The 12,864-nt window shown below is 49.7% G+C and overlaps 1 protein-coding gene across 1 annotated transcript in view; it reads right to left on the reverse strand.

The window, feature by feature from the left end:
• Positions 1–12,864, reverse strand: part of DGKD (diacylglycerol kinase delta) — a 69,974-nt gene that overhangs the window by 36,418 nt on the left and 20,692 nt on the right. Inside the window, exons 2-3 of the mRNA XM_049769352.1 lie at positions 6,104–6,214; positions 4,172–4,252 (exon numbers count right to left, since the gene is read on the reverse strand). Of these exons, the coding sequence (XP_049625309.1) occupies positions 4,172–4,252; positions 6,104–6,214 (192 nt within the window). The remainder of the gene's footprint in view (positions 1–4,171; positions 4,253–6,103; positions 6,215–12,864) is intronic.

Genomic DNA, 12,864 nt, shown 5'->3' on the forward strand with positions numbered 1-12,864 from the left:
ATAGCTTCTGATGAAATTCACAGCCTTGAAACTAGTTTTGCAAGAAGCATTAAAAAAGCTTCCCTAGGGGCCAGAAAGATAGCATGGAGGTAAAGAGTTTGCCTTACATGCAGAAGGTCAGTGGTTCAAATCCTGGCATCTCATATGGTTCCAAGCCTGCCAGAGTGATTTCTGAGTGTAGAGCCAGGAGTAACCCCTGAGCGCTGCCAGCGCTGCCAAAAACAAACAAACAAAAAAGCTTCCCTAAAGGGCAAGACTAACTCCCCAACATGTGGCAGTGAGTATGGAGATCTCTCATGGTCCACAAGTGTCCTCTACTAGACTAAGAAAGATTAAAAACATAGCAATTAAGTATCACAAAGTGACTTTTTTTAATTTTCTTTTTCATTCTATGTATGTCTTTTTTTTTTTTTTTTTTTTGGTTTTTCAGGCCACACCCCTTTGATGCTCAGGGGTTACTCCTGGCTAAGCGCTCAGAAATTGCCCCTAGCTTGGGGGGACCATGTGGGACACCGGGGAATCGAACCACGGTCTTTCCTTGGCTAGCGCTTGCAAGGCAGACACCTTACCTCTAGCGCCACCTCACCGGCCCCTCTATGTATGTCTTTAAGGTTTGTTTTTAAAATCGCTCCTGGCAGGCACAGGGGGACCACATAGAATGCCAGGATTCGAACCACTGTCTGTCCTGGATCAGCTGCGTACAAGGCAAACACTTCACTGCTGTGCTATCTCTCTGGTCCCTATGTCTTTAAGTTTTATTTGAATAAGTAAATATATAATTTATATAATATTGGAATAAGTAAAATATATAACTGAAACTTAATCATGAATAACTTTGTAACTAAAAAAAAACTATTATGAACAACACTGTAAACCATAGTGTTTAAATAAATTTTTTTTGTTTGTTTTTTTGTTTTTGGGCCACACCCATTTGACGCTCAGGTTACTCCTGGCTATGCGCTCAGAAATCGCTCCTGGCTTGGGGGGACTATATGGGACGCTGAGGAATCGAACCGAACCGAGGTCCTTCCTTGGCTAGCGCTCGCAAGGCAGATACCTTACTTCTAGCACCACCTTCCCGGCCCCTAAATAAATTTTTTAAAAACAATAAAACAGGAACCAGAGCAACAGCACAACAGGTAGAGCGTTTGCCTTGCTTGCAGCTGACCTGGGTTCAATCCCGGGCATCCCATATGGTCCCCCAATCCTGCCAGGAGTGATTTCTGAGAGCAGAGCCAAGAACCATTGTTGGCTCAAACCCTAAACCATACAAAAACCAATAGGACACTCCTGTCAATTAGCAACAAATCCTCAATGATTTTAATAACATCATAGTGAGATGCAACAATTTTCACAAATTTTCTTTTATTGAACTTTTTAAAAATAATTCCACTTATTTCACTGCTACATGCAATATAAAATAAATTATTTTCTACCTGATAAGGGGGAAAGGCTTGGGAGGTAAGTGGGTGGAAAGAAGATCATGCTGGTGATGAGTTAGTATTGGAACATTTGGTGACCAAAACAACTGTACTATGAACCATTTTGCAAATGATAATGTTTAAGTAACATTTAAAAAAAAATGCGAGGGGCTGGGTAGGTGGCGCTGGAGGTAAGGTGTCTGCCTTGCAAGCGCTAGCCAAGGAAGGACCGAGGTTCGATCCCCCGGCGTCCCATATGGTCCCCCCAAGCCAGGGGCGATTTCTGAGCACATAGCCAGGAGTAACCCCTGAGCATCAAACGGGTGTGGCCCAAAAACCAAAAAAAAAAAAAAAAAAAAAAAAAAAAAAAAAAAAAATGTGAAGTATTGACAAAGGATCCCAGCATACATAAAATGTTATGAAACACACACACACACACACACACACACACACACACACACACACACACAGAGGAGGGGTTACTCCTGGCTCTGTGCTCAGAAATTGCTCCCGGCAGGCACAGGGGACCATATGGGATGCCGGGATTTGAACCACCGTTGGTCCTGCATGCAAGGCAAACGCCCTACCGCTATGCTATCTCTCTGGCCCCAAGGATGGGAACATTCTAACACCAAAATCAGGTTGCAAAAAGTAACATTACCAAAATCATTTAAATGACTGTCCAAATGCTTTAATGGAATTCAACGCCAGAGCAATAGCACAGAAGGTAGGGCGTTTGATCCCTTAAATCCCATGTGGCCTCCCGATAATACCCTGCCAGGAGAAATTTCTGAGTGCAAGAGCCAGGAGTGACCCTTGTTCAAGAGTTACCCAAAAGTCAGAGAGCTCTGCAGTCATGCAAGAAAAAGAAGGTGCCAAGAGTATGACTCAGCAAATAAAGAAAGCAACTCCAACTCGAGGCCTGGGTTCCACCCCTGGCACCTCAGCAAATAAAGGAACAGGTAAGTGAATGAATGGACAGATAAATAGTTAAGTCAGGGGACTGGAGCAACAGCACAGAAGGTAGGGCATTTGCCTTGCACAGGGCTGACCCAGATTCTATCCCCAGCTTCCCCCATATGATTCCCCTAACCTGCCAGGATTAATTTCTGAGTACAGAGTGAGGAGTAACCCCTGACCTCCTCCAGATGTGGCCCAAAAACAAAATAAAAATAAAAAAGAAAGTCAAGATGTGGAATACGGTGGTGGGGTGGTTCAGTGGTAGACACAAGGCCAGGAGTTCGATCTCAGGCACCACCCCACATGCCAACCAACTGAGGTCCTGCCACAACAAAGTGTGTGGTCTCCTGCACACTGCAATCATGTGTGCAAGCACTACAACTGGTGTGAGTTCCCACTGAACACTGAACACTGCACACGCACCCCAGGAGCACCGCAGCCAAGTGAGCATGCAAAAACAAGTGTTCAGGAGCAGAGACCGTGTGTGTGTGTGTGTGTGTGTGTGTGTGTGTGTGTGTGTGTGTGTGTGTGTGTGTGTGTGTGTGTGTGAACCCTGAAAAGAGGTGTGAGGGGTGAGGGACATAACAGACACTCGGGTGAATTAACACAGGGAAAATGCCCACTGCAAGTAAAGAGGGGAAAAAAAAAACTCAGTATAAATAGAGATGGTGGCTGGTCCGATGGCAGTGGTTTATCAGAACTTAGTAATGTTAGTATCACAAAAGTTGGTATATAACCCCCTCACTGCTCAATTTGCCTGGCTTAAAAAAAAAAAAAAAAAAAAAAGTAGAGATGGGGGCCAGAGAGATAGCACAGATAGGATGTTTGCCTTGCACGTAACCAAACCAGGACGGATGGTGGTTCGAAGCCCCACATCTCATATGGTCCCCCGTGCCTGTCAGGAGCAATTTCTGAGCAAAGAGCCAGGAGTAACCCCTGAGCACTGCCAGGTATGCCCAAAAGCCAAAAAAGAAAAAAGAAAAAGAAAGTAGAGAACAGGTGTGAGTGAGACCTATCAGAGAGGCAGCCAGGAAAGTGAGCAGTAAAACCATGGCTCTCTGTATTCTGAACTCAACTCTGCAGGAAACACCAGTGACCTCATGAATGGGGGAGGGAGAGGGCCTTAAAAGTGCGAATGGAAAAAAGTAGTCAAAATATAAATACTTTGTTCTAAGTATTCAAATGATTGGGGTGGATGTTTGGGCCACACCCAGCAGTGCTCAGGTCTTACTCCTAGCTCTGCACTCAGGATCACTCTTGGTGGGGCTCAGGGGGCCATATGGTGTGGTGGGGATCAAGCTTGAGCATCTATGTGCAAGGTAAACACCCCCCTTTTGTGCCATCCCTTTGGTCCCTTGGTCCCTTCATATTTGCTTTTTAATTGCTGTCAACATTCTTTTCAGTATTTTTCTAATTTTCTATGATTATTATGAAAAACAGAGAAATATAAACTACAACATGTTTAAAACAAAAAAGGTTATCTAAAGTTATAGTTCAGAGAGTAAGGCATTTGCCTTACATGTGACTAACCCAGGTTCAATCCCTGGCACTACTTAGGTTCCCCACCAGGAATAAATCCTGTGCATCACTGGATATGGCCCAAACCTCCCCCATCCCTTCAAAAAAGTGCTTTTGGTTCCTCATGTTCTTGTGCTCATAGGCCAAATCCCCTTTCTTTGGTGTTCAGCATCAGAGTCTCAATGGGCCAGAAGCACATATTCCAGTCCCCCAAACTTTCTGGGCATGAAAGGAGGGAGGGACCAAGTCCAGAGGCAGTGTCACAGTCTTACCGTGAAGCTGTTGTTAACATTCTTGGTGCTAGACTCGGCCACACTGGCATCTGTCAGGTCCATCTCGTCAAAGATGATCGACTAGAGAGAGACAGGGACTGATCAGTGGTGGCAAAGTTCCTAGAGAGGGCCACCTTCTAGAGCGCTGCCCTGGCCCTTCCCCCACCCTCTTCTGTACCCCCAGTCCAGAAAGGCAGCACTTGACTTAACCAAGATACCATCTGCCTCCAACCAAGAGCACAGAGGATGTTTATTCTGGGAGCTCATCAGTGACTGCATTCAGGGAACCAAGAACCCAAAGCTAGCTACACTGCTATCTCGTGTGTGTGTGTGTGTGTGTGTGTGTGTGTGTGTGTGTGTGTGTGTGTGTGTGTGTGTGTATTTCTGTGTGTGTGAGATATTTCTGTGTGTGTGATTTCTGTGTGTGTGTGATATTTCTGTGTGTGTGAGATATTTCTGTGTGTGTGATTTCTGTGTGTGTGTGTGTGTGATTTCTGTGTGTGTGTGTGTGTGTGTGTGTGTGTGTGTGTGTGTGTGTGTGTGTGATTTCTGCAATGGGGATAAAGAACCCAAAGCTACCCATGCTACTATCTCGTGTGTGTATGTGTGTATGATTTCTGCAATGTCGGGGTGTGTATGTGTTTGTGTGTGCTTTCTGTAATACCAGTGGTTCTCAGTGAATTCCTCTGTCCTCACAGTGGGACCACCTGAGAGAACAGTGCACACTCTAAGTACCGACACCCTGTTATGGGCCTCTCTAATGAGCCCTTAAGGGGAAGGTCCCAGCTAGAGAGACTGTAGGGGAGGAGACCCAAAGACAAGAGCTGCTGTAGCTGGAAAAGAAAACAAGGGAGCAGAGCAGATGGAATCCAATCCTGTCTACTATAGGGAGGTTGAGAATTAGGCCTCTCGAATCCCAGAGCCCCTTCACTGCTGCTGTCCTACTTGGAGGACTCCATGGGAAGCAGGGAGGCTCAGCCTGGCCCAGACACACAAACACACACACACACACACACACACACACACATTCTCATTCATTTATTCTTTCTTTCTCTATCTCACACACACTACATTCTCTCCTTCCTCCCCCCTACCACTGAGAAACATGTTCAGAACCTTTCTCAAGCTGCACTGCTCAGTTTCACATTTCAATGAACTCTCTCAGGATACTTCTTAAAACACAAATGACAGGGCATACAATATCAGTGTCTGCACCGGCACTGGTACAGAAATACTGTGGACCCAAATACCAAAATTGGCTCTACCAATACACCAGTGCTCCATCCTCTTGGCCACTGCCTTAAAAAACAGGAGCCTGGGGGCCAGAGAGATAGCACAGCAAGAGGGTGTCTGCCTTGCACACAGCCAACCCAGGAAAAGGTGGTTTGATTTCCAGCATCCCATATGGTTCCCGAAGCCTGCCAGGAGCTGCTGGGTATGACCCAAAAACCAAAATAAATAAATAAACAAAAGAGAAAAAACAGGAGTAGATGCCTTTCACTGACCCTCTTTCATTCTAGCACATACATACATGCCTAGGGTTTGAGCCCTCAATGAGAAGGAGGGAGAAAGAGAGAGAGGGAAGGAGGGAGGGAGGACAAAGGTTAACAGCAGGAGAGCTTGGAGATTAAAAGCATTTCACATATCAGTTCCTTCCACAGGACTTGAGGTTAAATGTTTCTAGCAAACCTAGTTGTGTGCATGGAGTAGTTATCACATTCCCCAAGAGCCCTCCACAAAGTCCCTGCTTAGAATGGGGTTCTCAGATCTCCCATCTCTGACATTTTCCTGGCCCCCCCAACCCCACCCCAGGCTACTTCAGACATCAGAGAAAGGAAAAGGGGAAGTTTCACAGGAAGCTGTGTGTCTGTCGCCAGAGACCCAGAAAGCCTGGCCCCAGGGCAGCCTGGCCCTGCCTCGCCCTGAGCTCACCTTGGCAGTCTTGGCATAGTACAGGGTTCGCCCTCGCAGCTTGAAGTACCTTCTTTTGGAGCGCTGGAACGAGCTGTTCTGTTTGGTCAGCATGCCCTCTTTGAGGACGGTCTGAAAGCAGAGAGAGGTGCCCATGAGTGGGCCGCTGATCAGAGGGCAGCCAGCAACAAGTGTCCCACAAGCTCCTGGACCTTGCCCTGCAATAGGTAGGCTGGGCGGAATGTGGGGACAGGGTAGTCACGTGGCCCAGGTGTGCCCTAGAGATACCCTGGAGGTAGGCGGGGTGCAAAGGAGTCCCCAAGGCTCACAGGACTTGGGTGAGCCGTGAGGGGCAGCACATCCTCCGACTGCAACATCTGGTATTTTTCAGCTGTTCTTGACCTGGCTGCGTGTTTTCTGGACTCTGACCATTTCTCAGGTTCCTGTTGCCAAAACTATCAATGAACGAACTTCGTTGTGGAGGTTCGGTGACATTCCAGGCCTGTGCCCACCCGATCCCCCACCCCCATGCCGAGCCCCTCAGCCCAGCCTCAAAGCCCCTCCCGTGCCCCCCTCCATCCAACTGACCTCCACTCACAGGGCCCTCTTCAGAGAACCAAGAGTTGGATGACAGGCCCTGGCCCATGGCTGCCAGTGTAGTATGACACTGCCTCACCTGCCCAAGCCACCTGGAGACTGGCATTGGGTGCCCGCACCATCACCACCAAACACGCGTATGCGCCCAGGGAGCATTGCAATTCCTTGTGTGGGCCCCATTTCCACAACAAGGGAGGGAAGGAACAGGAGAAGTTTGTAGGGCACTCCAGGGCTGGGAAGGCCGAGAACAGTGAACACAGCTCCTTCCCCATGACGGACACTACATGGCAACAAGGCGCTTATAGGCCATGTGGGACCAAGAGCTCAGAAGTCTGCACGTGGAACCCTCAGTCAGACACGCAGACAAGGGCAATGCATGACGGATCCGAGCCCACCTTCCATATGGTCCCTCCTGGCTGCACGGACGAGCACCCTGGGTGCAGAAGCAAGTGAGCACCATGCTGCCCGCCATGATTGACGGGCACCCACACCTTGCAGCAGTGATGCTTGCACACTTGAGCGCCCTGGGCACAGAGGAGCAGGAATCACCAACCAGAAAACGACATCAGGAAGCAAGTCAGGAGCAGAGTGCCTGATCCTGTCAGCCCATCCCAATGGGGGCAGAAAGGGGCAGGCTGTCCTACAGAGGATACCCAAAAAAGCCCTGGCCCACCCACCTGCAGGGTGGCTCCCCTCCTCCTCTTAACCCTCCCCCAGGATGTGGCCCCGGCTGGGCAGGCCAACAGCACTACCTCAAGGAGAAATGGCCTTTCAAAGGAAGCCACATGCATTAGAGCAGCAGGGGTGAGGCAGAAAGGGGCAGCACCGATGATGACAGACTGTCTGAAACCCCACCCTACCCCACAAATGCAGGCTGAGACCCCAGGGCAGGGTCAACTGAAAGCCCAGGCCCCAGAGACACAGGATGCTCACAGAATTGATCCCCAGGCCCATGATAGGTGGCATATGGGGTGCCTCTGCCCAGCCCTCCCAGGTCTGCTCACAGATGCAGGAATCCAGCGTGTCTGGCCTCACCCTCACTCTCCTGCCTTACCTCAATAGGGGAAGAGCCCATTTCCATCTTGTCCCGCATGCAAATTATGAAGTGGGGGAAAAAGACAGCAAAACCAACCAGGCCCGGACCCAGAAAAGTCAGCTCATTTTTTTTAGAAAGTAAATTGCTAGACTGTTTTCTCTTGCATAGCCCACTGCACACTTCACACATGAAAGAAAAGCAAAATGACAGCACGATCCACGCCACCGCACATGCAGAAATCTCTCAGCTGGCCCAGCGCTGTGATCTCAGGCCCCCACCGCAAGCTGCCGTTCTATTTATAGAAGCAAGAGTGCACAGAAAAAGCCTCTGGTGGGTTTCGGCGGAAAAGGCTGGGGAAAGGAGAGGGACCGGCGCTTCCGTGAGACTTTCTCAGAAATGGCCTCTCCTGCCAGGACATGCTTGCCGGGGGACTACGGGGTTGCCTGAAGCAGACGCTTTCCCAGCCAAAAGCAAAGAAGGAAAAAGTGGCAAAAAGGGAGCGGCTGGGATCTTATGCCGTCGGGCATCTGGCAGCCGGGTAATGAACCCACAGGAAACAGGCTTTGCTGGCCAGGCCCCTCCCCGCACCACAGGCCAGCTCAGGACAGGCCCAGAAGATGGGTAGCTGTGAGGACTGGGAGGATACATGGGTGCAGAGATTCAGGAAGCAGGGATGGAGTCTGTGGGGTGCCTCCGGCCCACCCCAAGTGCCAGCTGTGGAGGAGGCACAGCCCTGGGCCCTTGCAAAGGGCTCAAAACCTGAGCGCGGAGGCAAGAACATCAGGGGCCTCATCTGCAAGGGACCAGGGCACCCCTCTCAAAGTGTCAGTGACCCCAGGTTGCTCCCACCACACCAATCAATAACGGAGAATCTGGGTCTGCGGAATATGCCTAGCTGCTCCCCAGAGCCACTACCAACAGGTGCCCAAAAATAGACACTTGCATATATCAAAGCACGGGGTGATGGGGGGAGCAGACTCCAGGTCACCCCAGAAATACCTCCAGTCCCCACACACAACATAGGCAATGCAAGCTCTAGCAGGTGGCAGATGCATGCTGGAGAAACCACTCTGTAGCCTCAGGGTTGGGGAGCTTTCAGCAGTGGGACCAGCATCTAGAATACCCTGAGAACCAGGCAAGACCTGAACAAAGGAGCCAGTAGATGGGGCCTGAGAGCGACACCCCCAGAATGGAAGTGGGGGCCACACACAACCTATTGCCTTTGCAGGTGGCAGAAAGGAAGTGAGAAAAGGCCAACATCCTGACCACTGACCCAGAGATTCTCACTTCCCCCTGACTCCTCCCAGCACTGCCCCTAAGAGAGACCCAAGAAAGGACCACCCAGAAAGGCCCCAGCTCTCATGGAACTGCCCCAGTGAACCCTCTCTTTGGTGCACCTCAACTTTCCACACAGGTGGGGGTACTAGAAATGTTGGGGAGGCCCTGGCTTCCTGCCCACTTTGCTACTTACACATGGGGCTCAGCTTCACAGCCCAGATTCCTCTTCCAGGCCCTGTGATTCAGTCTTGGTCAAAGAAAGGTGTCCTTCCTTTACCGCTGTGTAGGGTCGAGCAACTGCAATCCTCACTCCCTCCAACTGTGCACTCGATCCCTGGTGCTGTGGCAGCCAGGTTGAGGCCAACAGGTTTAAGCAGGTAAGGCAATGGGCAAAAACTCCCAAGGTCCTGCTGACACTTTTGGGTCCCCCAAATGCATCCCTGTCTACCAAGGTGGCCTGGATGAGCTCGTTGCTTCTTGCTCAGTCACTCTCAGTGCTACTTCTCTGAATGCTAGTGCCCAGAGTCCCAGCCCTACAAGACTTAACACCCAGAACTCTCGTAGGCAGCTCCACTCCCACTCTCTAAGGCACCTCTACGGCCCGTGCCCTTCCCCATTTCCCTGATGCTCCCAAGTGTGCCTGCTCTCTTGGCCTATCAACCTGTCCGAAGAGGCAGATATCATGCACTGATCCTAACTCTAGATCCTGATATCATGCACTGATCCCAACACTAGAGCCAGGATGAGGGATATACTGAAGCCTAAAAACCCCAGCATATGGGTTGGCCAGAAAATGATCGGGGAAGACCTGCAGAGCACAGCCTAGCATAGCTAGGGTCTCTCTGAGGGTCCAGACAGCCTTACCAGAGCCTACCCACAGCCAGACAGCAGTTCCCAGAGGAAGCAAGAAAACCCACCCTTCCCAACTTTCCAAATCTTCCAAAAGGTCACAGCACCCCCACAGCTTCTCCCAAGCTCACTGACCCCTCTGCCAGTCCCCACCCATCCCTGCCTGCTCCTTCAAGTCAGGCCCTAAACCCCTTTCTCTTTGCCTAACTATTTTCAGAGGGCAGGAAGTTTCAGGGGGCGGGGGGTGGAGACCAGAGAAATCTCGAAAGGGATAGAGCTGGGTACCAGATGCGCTGCCAGAAAGCACCCCACTCACTAGGGCGACCTCTGTCCCATCACAATATAACCCAAAGTTGAAGACTAAACCCTGATGAACAGAGCTTCCACAAATAAGACACAGAGGCTGAGCTAGCCAATGGACTGGAGACAGACAGGCAAACAGACATTCCACAGGTCAAACCAAGGCTTCAAGGACTGAGACAAGGCTAACACACAGAGCTAGCCAGCCACCTAGAGCTTCCACAGCACCAACCCTAAAGCAACTCAGAAGTGAAGTCTCACCAAAGACAGAGGACGAGGCAAAGGAAAAGTCTGATAAAGTCCACAGCCAAAGGGCTGGACAGGACAGTAGGTGAACATCAAAACTCACCAGACAGGCTCAGCCATGGAAGAAGTCAGCCCAGGCACAGGGAAGGAAAGCGGTGTGGACACTACCCAGAAGATCCAGCAAGAAGGAAGTCACAGGTGAGCATGCCAGCAGAGGAAAAGCACCAAGAGAACAACACTGGCATCATAGGGGGTTCAGAACAGGCTGCAGAATTCTTTTTTGGGGGAGGGGTCACATCCTGCAGCGCTCAGAGGTTACTCCTGACTCTGTGCTCTGAAGTCGGTCCTGGCAGGCACAGGGGACCATATGGGATGCTGGAATTTAACCACCATCTATTCGAATCAGCTGTGTGCAAGGCAAATGCTCTAAGGCTGTGCTATCTCTCCTGCTATCTCTCCGGCCCCAGGCTGCAGAATTCTCACTTCAACAAAGAAGGACCATAAACTTCCTAGAGTGAAAAGATCCAAGCACCTTCTAAAGCTCTAAACAAAATACACCCAAACAGGCACATACCGAGAGCATTCTAATTAAAATGGCAAAAACTGAAGACAGAGACCGCAAACAGCAACAAGTCACACAGTAGAGACCCCCATAAGACTGCCTGTGGATCTCTCCTCTCCAAGGGTGGAGTGGCACAAAGGAACACGGTGTGCTCAGCTGGCTTGGATCCAGGGAAGTGAAGAGGGCTGCTAAGTTCAAGGTGTTTGAGTCACTGAACCAACCATGTAAGACATACGTAAGGGATTGATACAGAAGGAAAAGCTGCTGTTGGAAGCAGTAAGATAGAGTCCTGTCAAGTTGACTAATTCTCTCCTTGTCTCCGTTCTGTTTTGAAATTTTAAAACTTCAGATACTGTATTATTTTTTCCACTTGTAAATGTCATAGTGGGGAGGGATCTTGCCTTTCATGGACATATCTGAACCGGGTCTGATCACCAGCATCCTGCAGGGTCTCCCCAAACTACCAGGAATAATTCCTGAGCACAGAGACAGGAAAAACTCCTGAGCATCACCGGGTTTGACCCAAAACTAAAAAATAGTTTTTAAAAAAAATAATAAGACTGCATCATAACTCTCTCTCATCTCTCATAACTCACTCTCTCTCTCTCTCTCTCTCTCTCACACACACACACACACACACACACACACACACACACACACACACATACACACACACACACTATTTGGGGGTGTAGGTGCATGCAACAAGGTCACCAGCCCATCTCCACTACCCTCTGCAATAAGCTTGATACAGCAACAGGAAGACTCAATTAAGACCCCAGAGACATGTCCAGTTCCAGTGAACCTGGAGTCAAACTCATCACCCTCTGGGACCATGGAATGAAATGTGCTCTTGGCTTCAGCAACTATTTATAGAGCACTCCCAGCACAAACCCTGCTGGGAATACAATGGTGAATGACACAGGACCCTTGACTTGCACAGAATCATACACTGGTGAAGGTACCCTTTCACAGAGGAATCTGCTTTCAAGGCTCTCTCTCTGAGAAGCAAGAACGGAAGGTAGAACAGAGGGACGGAAAGGGAGAGATGCCACGCCAATGCCTGTTGTGAGAGGATAATGGATTCACTGCCTCTCGGTGCGTCTGTGTACAACTGTGGCCTAAGTTTGGAAATTTCTGGGGCCGGAGAGATAGCATGGAGGTAAGGCGTTTGCCTTGCATGCAAAAAGACAGTGGTTCTAATCCCAGCATCCCATAGCCTGCCAGGAGCGATTTCTGAGTGTAGATAGAGCCAGGAGTAACCCCTGAGCACCGCCGGGTGTGACCCAAAAGAAGAAAAAAAAAGTTTGTAAGTTTCCATGACAGAAGAAGCACAGACAAGAATGAAGGAGCATACCAGAAACCAGAGTGTTGGCTGAACGTGGGGGTCCCAAAGCAAAGAGCCTTTCCTGGCAGTTCCACTTGTCCATCAATGCCATGATCACCATTATTCTGGTCTGGGCCCACTGTCTGCCTGTTACAGACACTTGGAGCAAACAAATACCAATGGTACAGCCCTGATCTGGGCCGTTTTCCCACTTGCGAGCACTCAGAATCCAGCTAGCACCTGCCTCAAACATTCTGAGTTAACATCCTTCCGCTGCACGCTCAGGGTGCAGATAAACAGGAAGATGAGGTTATGGAATAAACAAATTATTAATAACAACAATGGGCTGTGGCATGTCCACGCGTACTCTGCCTGTCGCTTCCCCGGGACCTGTCTCCATGTCATTCCCAAACACAATGACAAGGGCAGCTGAGAAGCAGACCGGGGCCAGACTTCAATCGCTTACAAGTCAGGCTGAAACAGATCTTATGTCAATGGAGACCTTGAGCAGAGATTAGACTGTAGATTTCTTCTCCACAGAGTAAAAAGCATAAGAAGGCGAGAATGCTTAAATGTTCCGAATGACG

This window comes from Suncus etruscus, chromosome 2 (assembly GCF_024139225.1).
Source record: "Suncus etruscus isolate mSunEtr1 chromosome 2, mSunEtr1.pri.cur, whole genome shotgun sequence".
In the NCBI taxonomy this organism is placed as follows: domain Eukaryota; kingdom Metazoa; phylum Chordata; class Mammalia; order Eulipotyphla; family Soricidae; genus Suncus; species Suncus etruscus.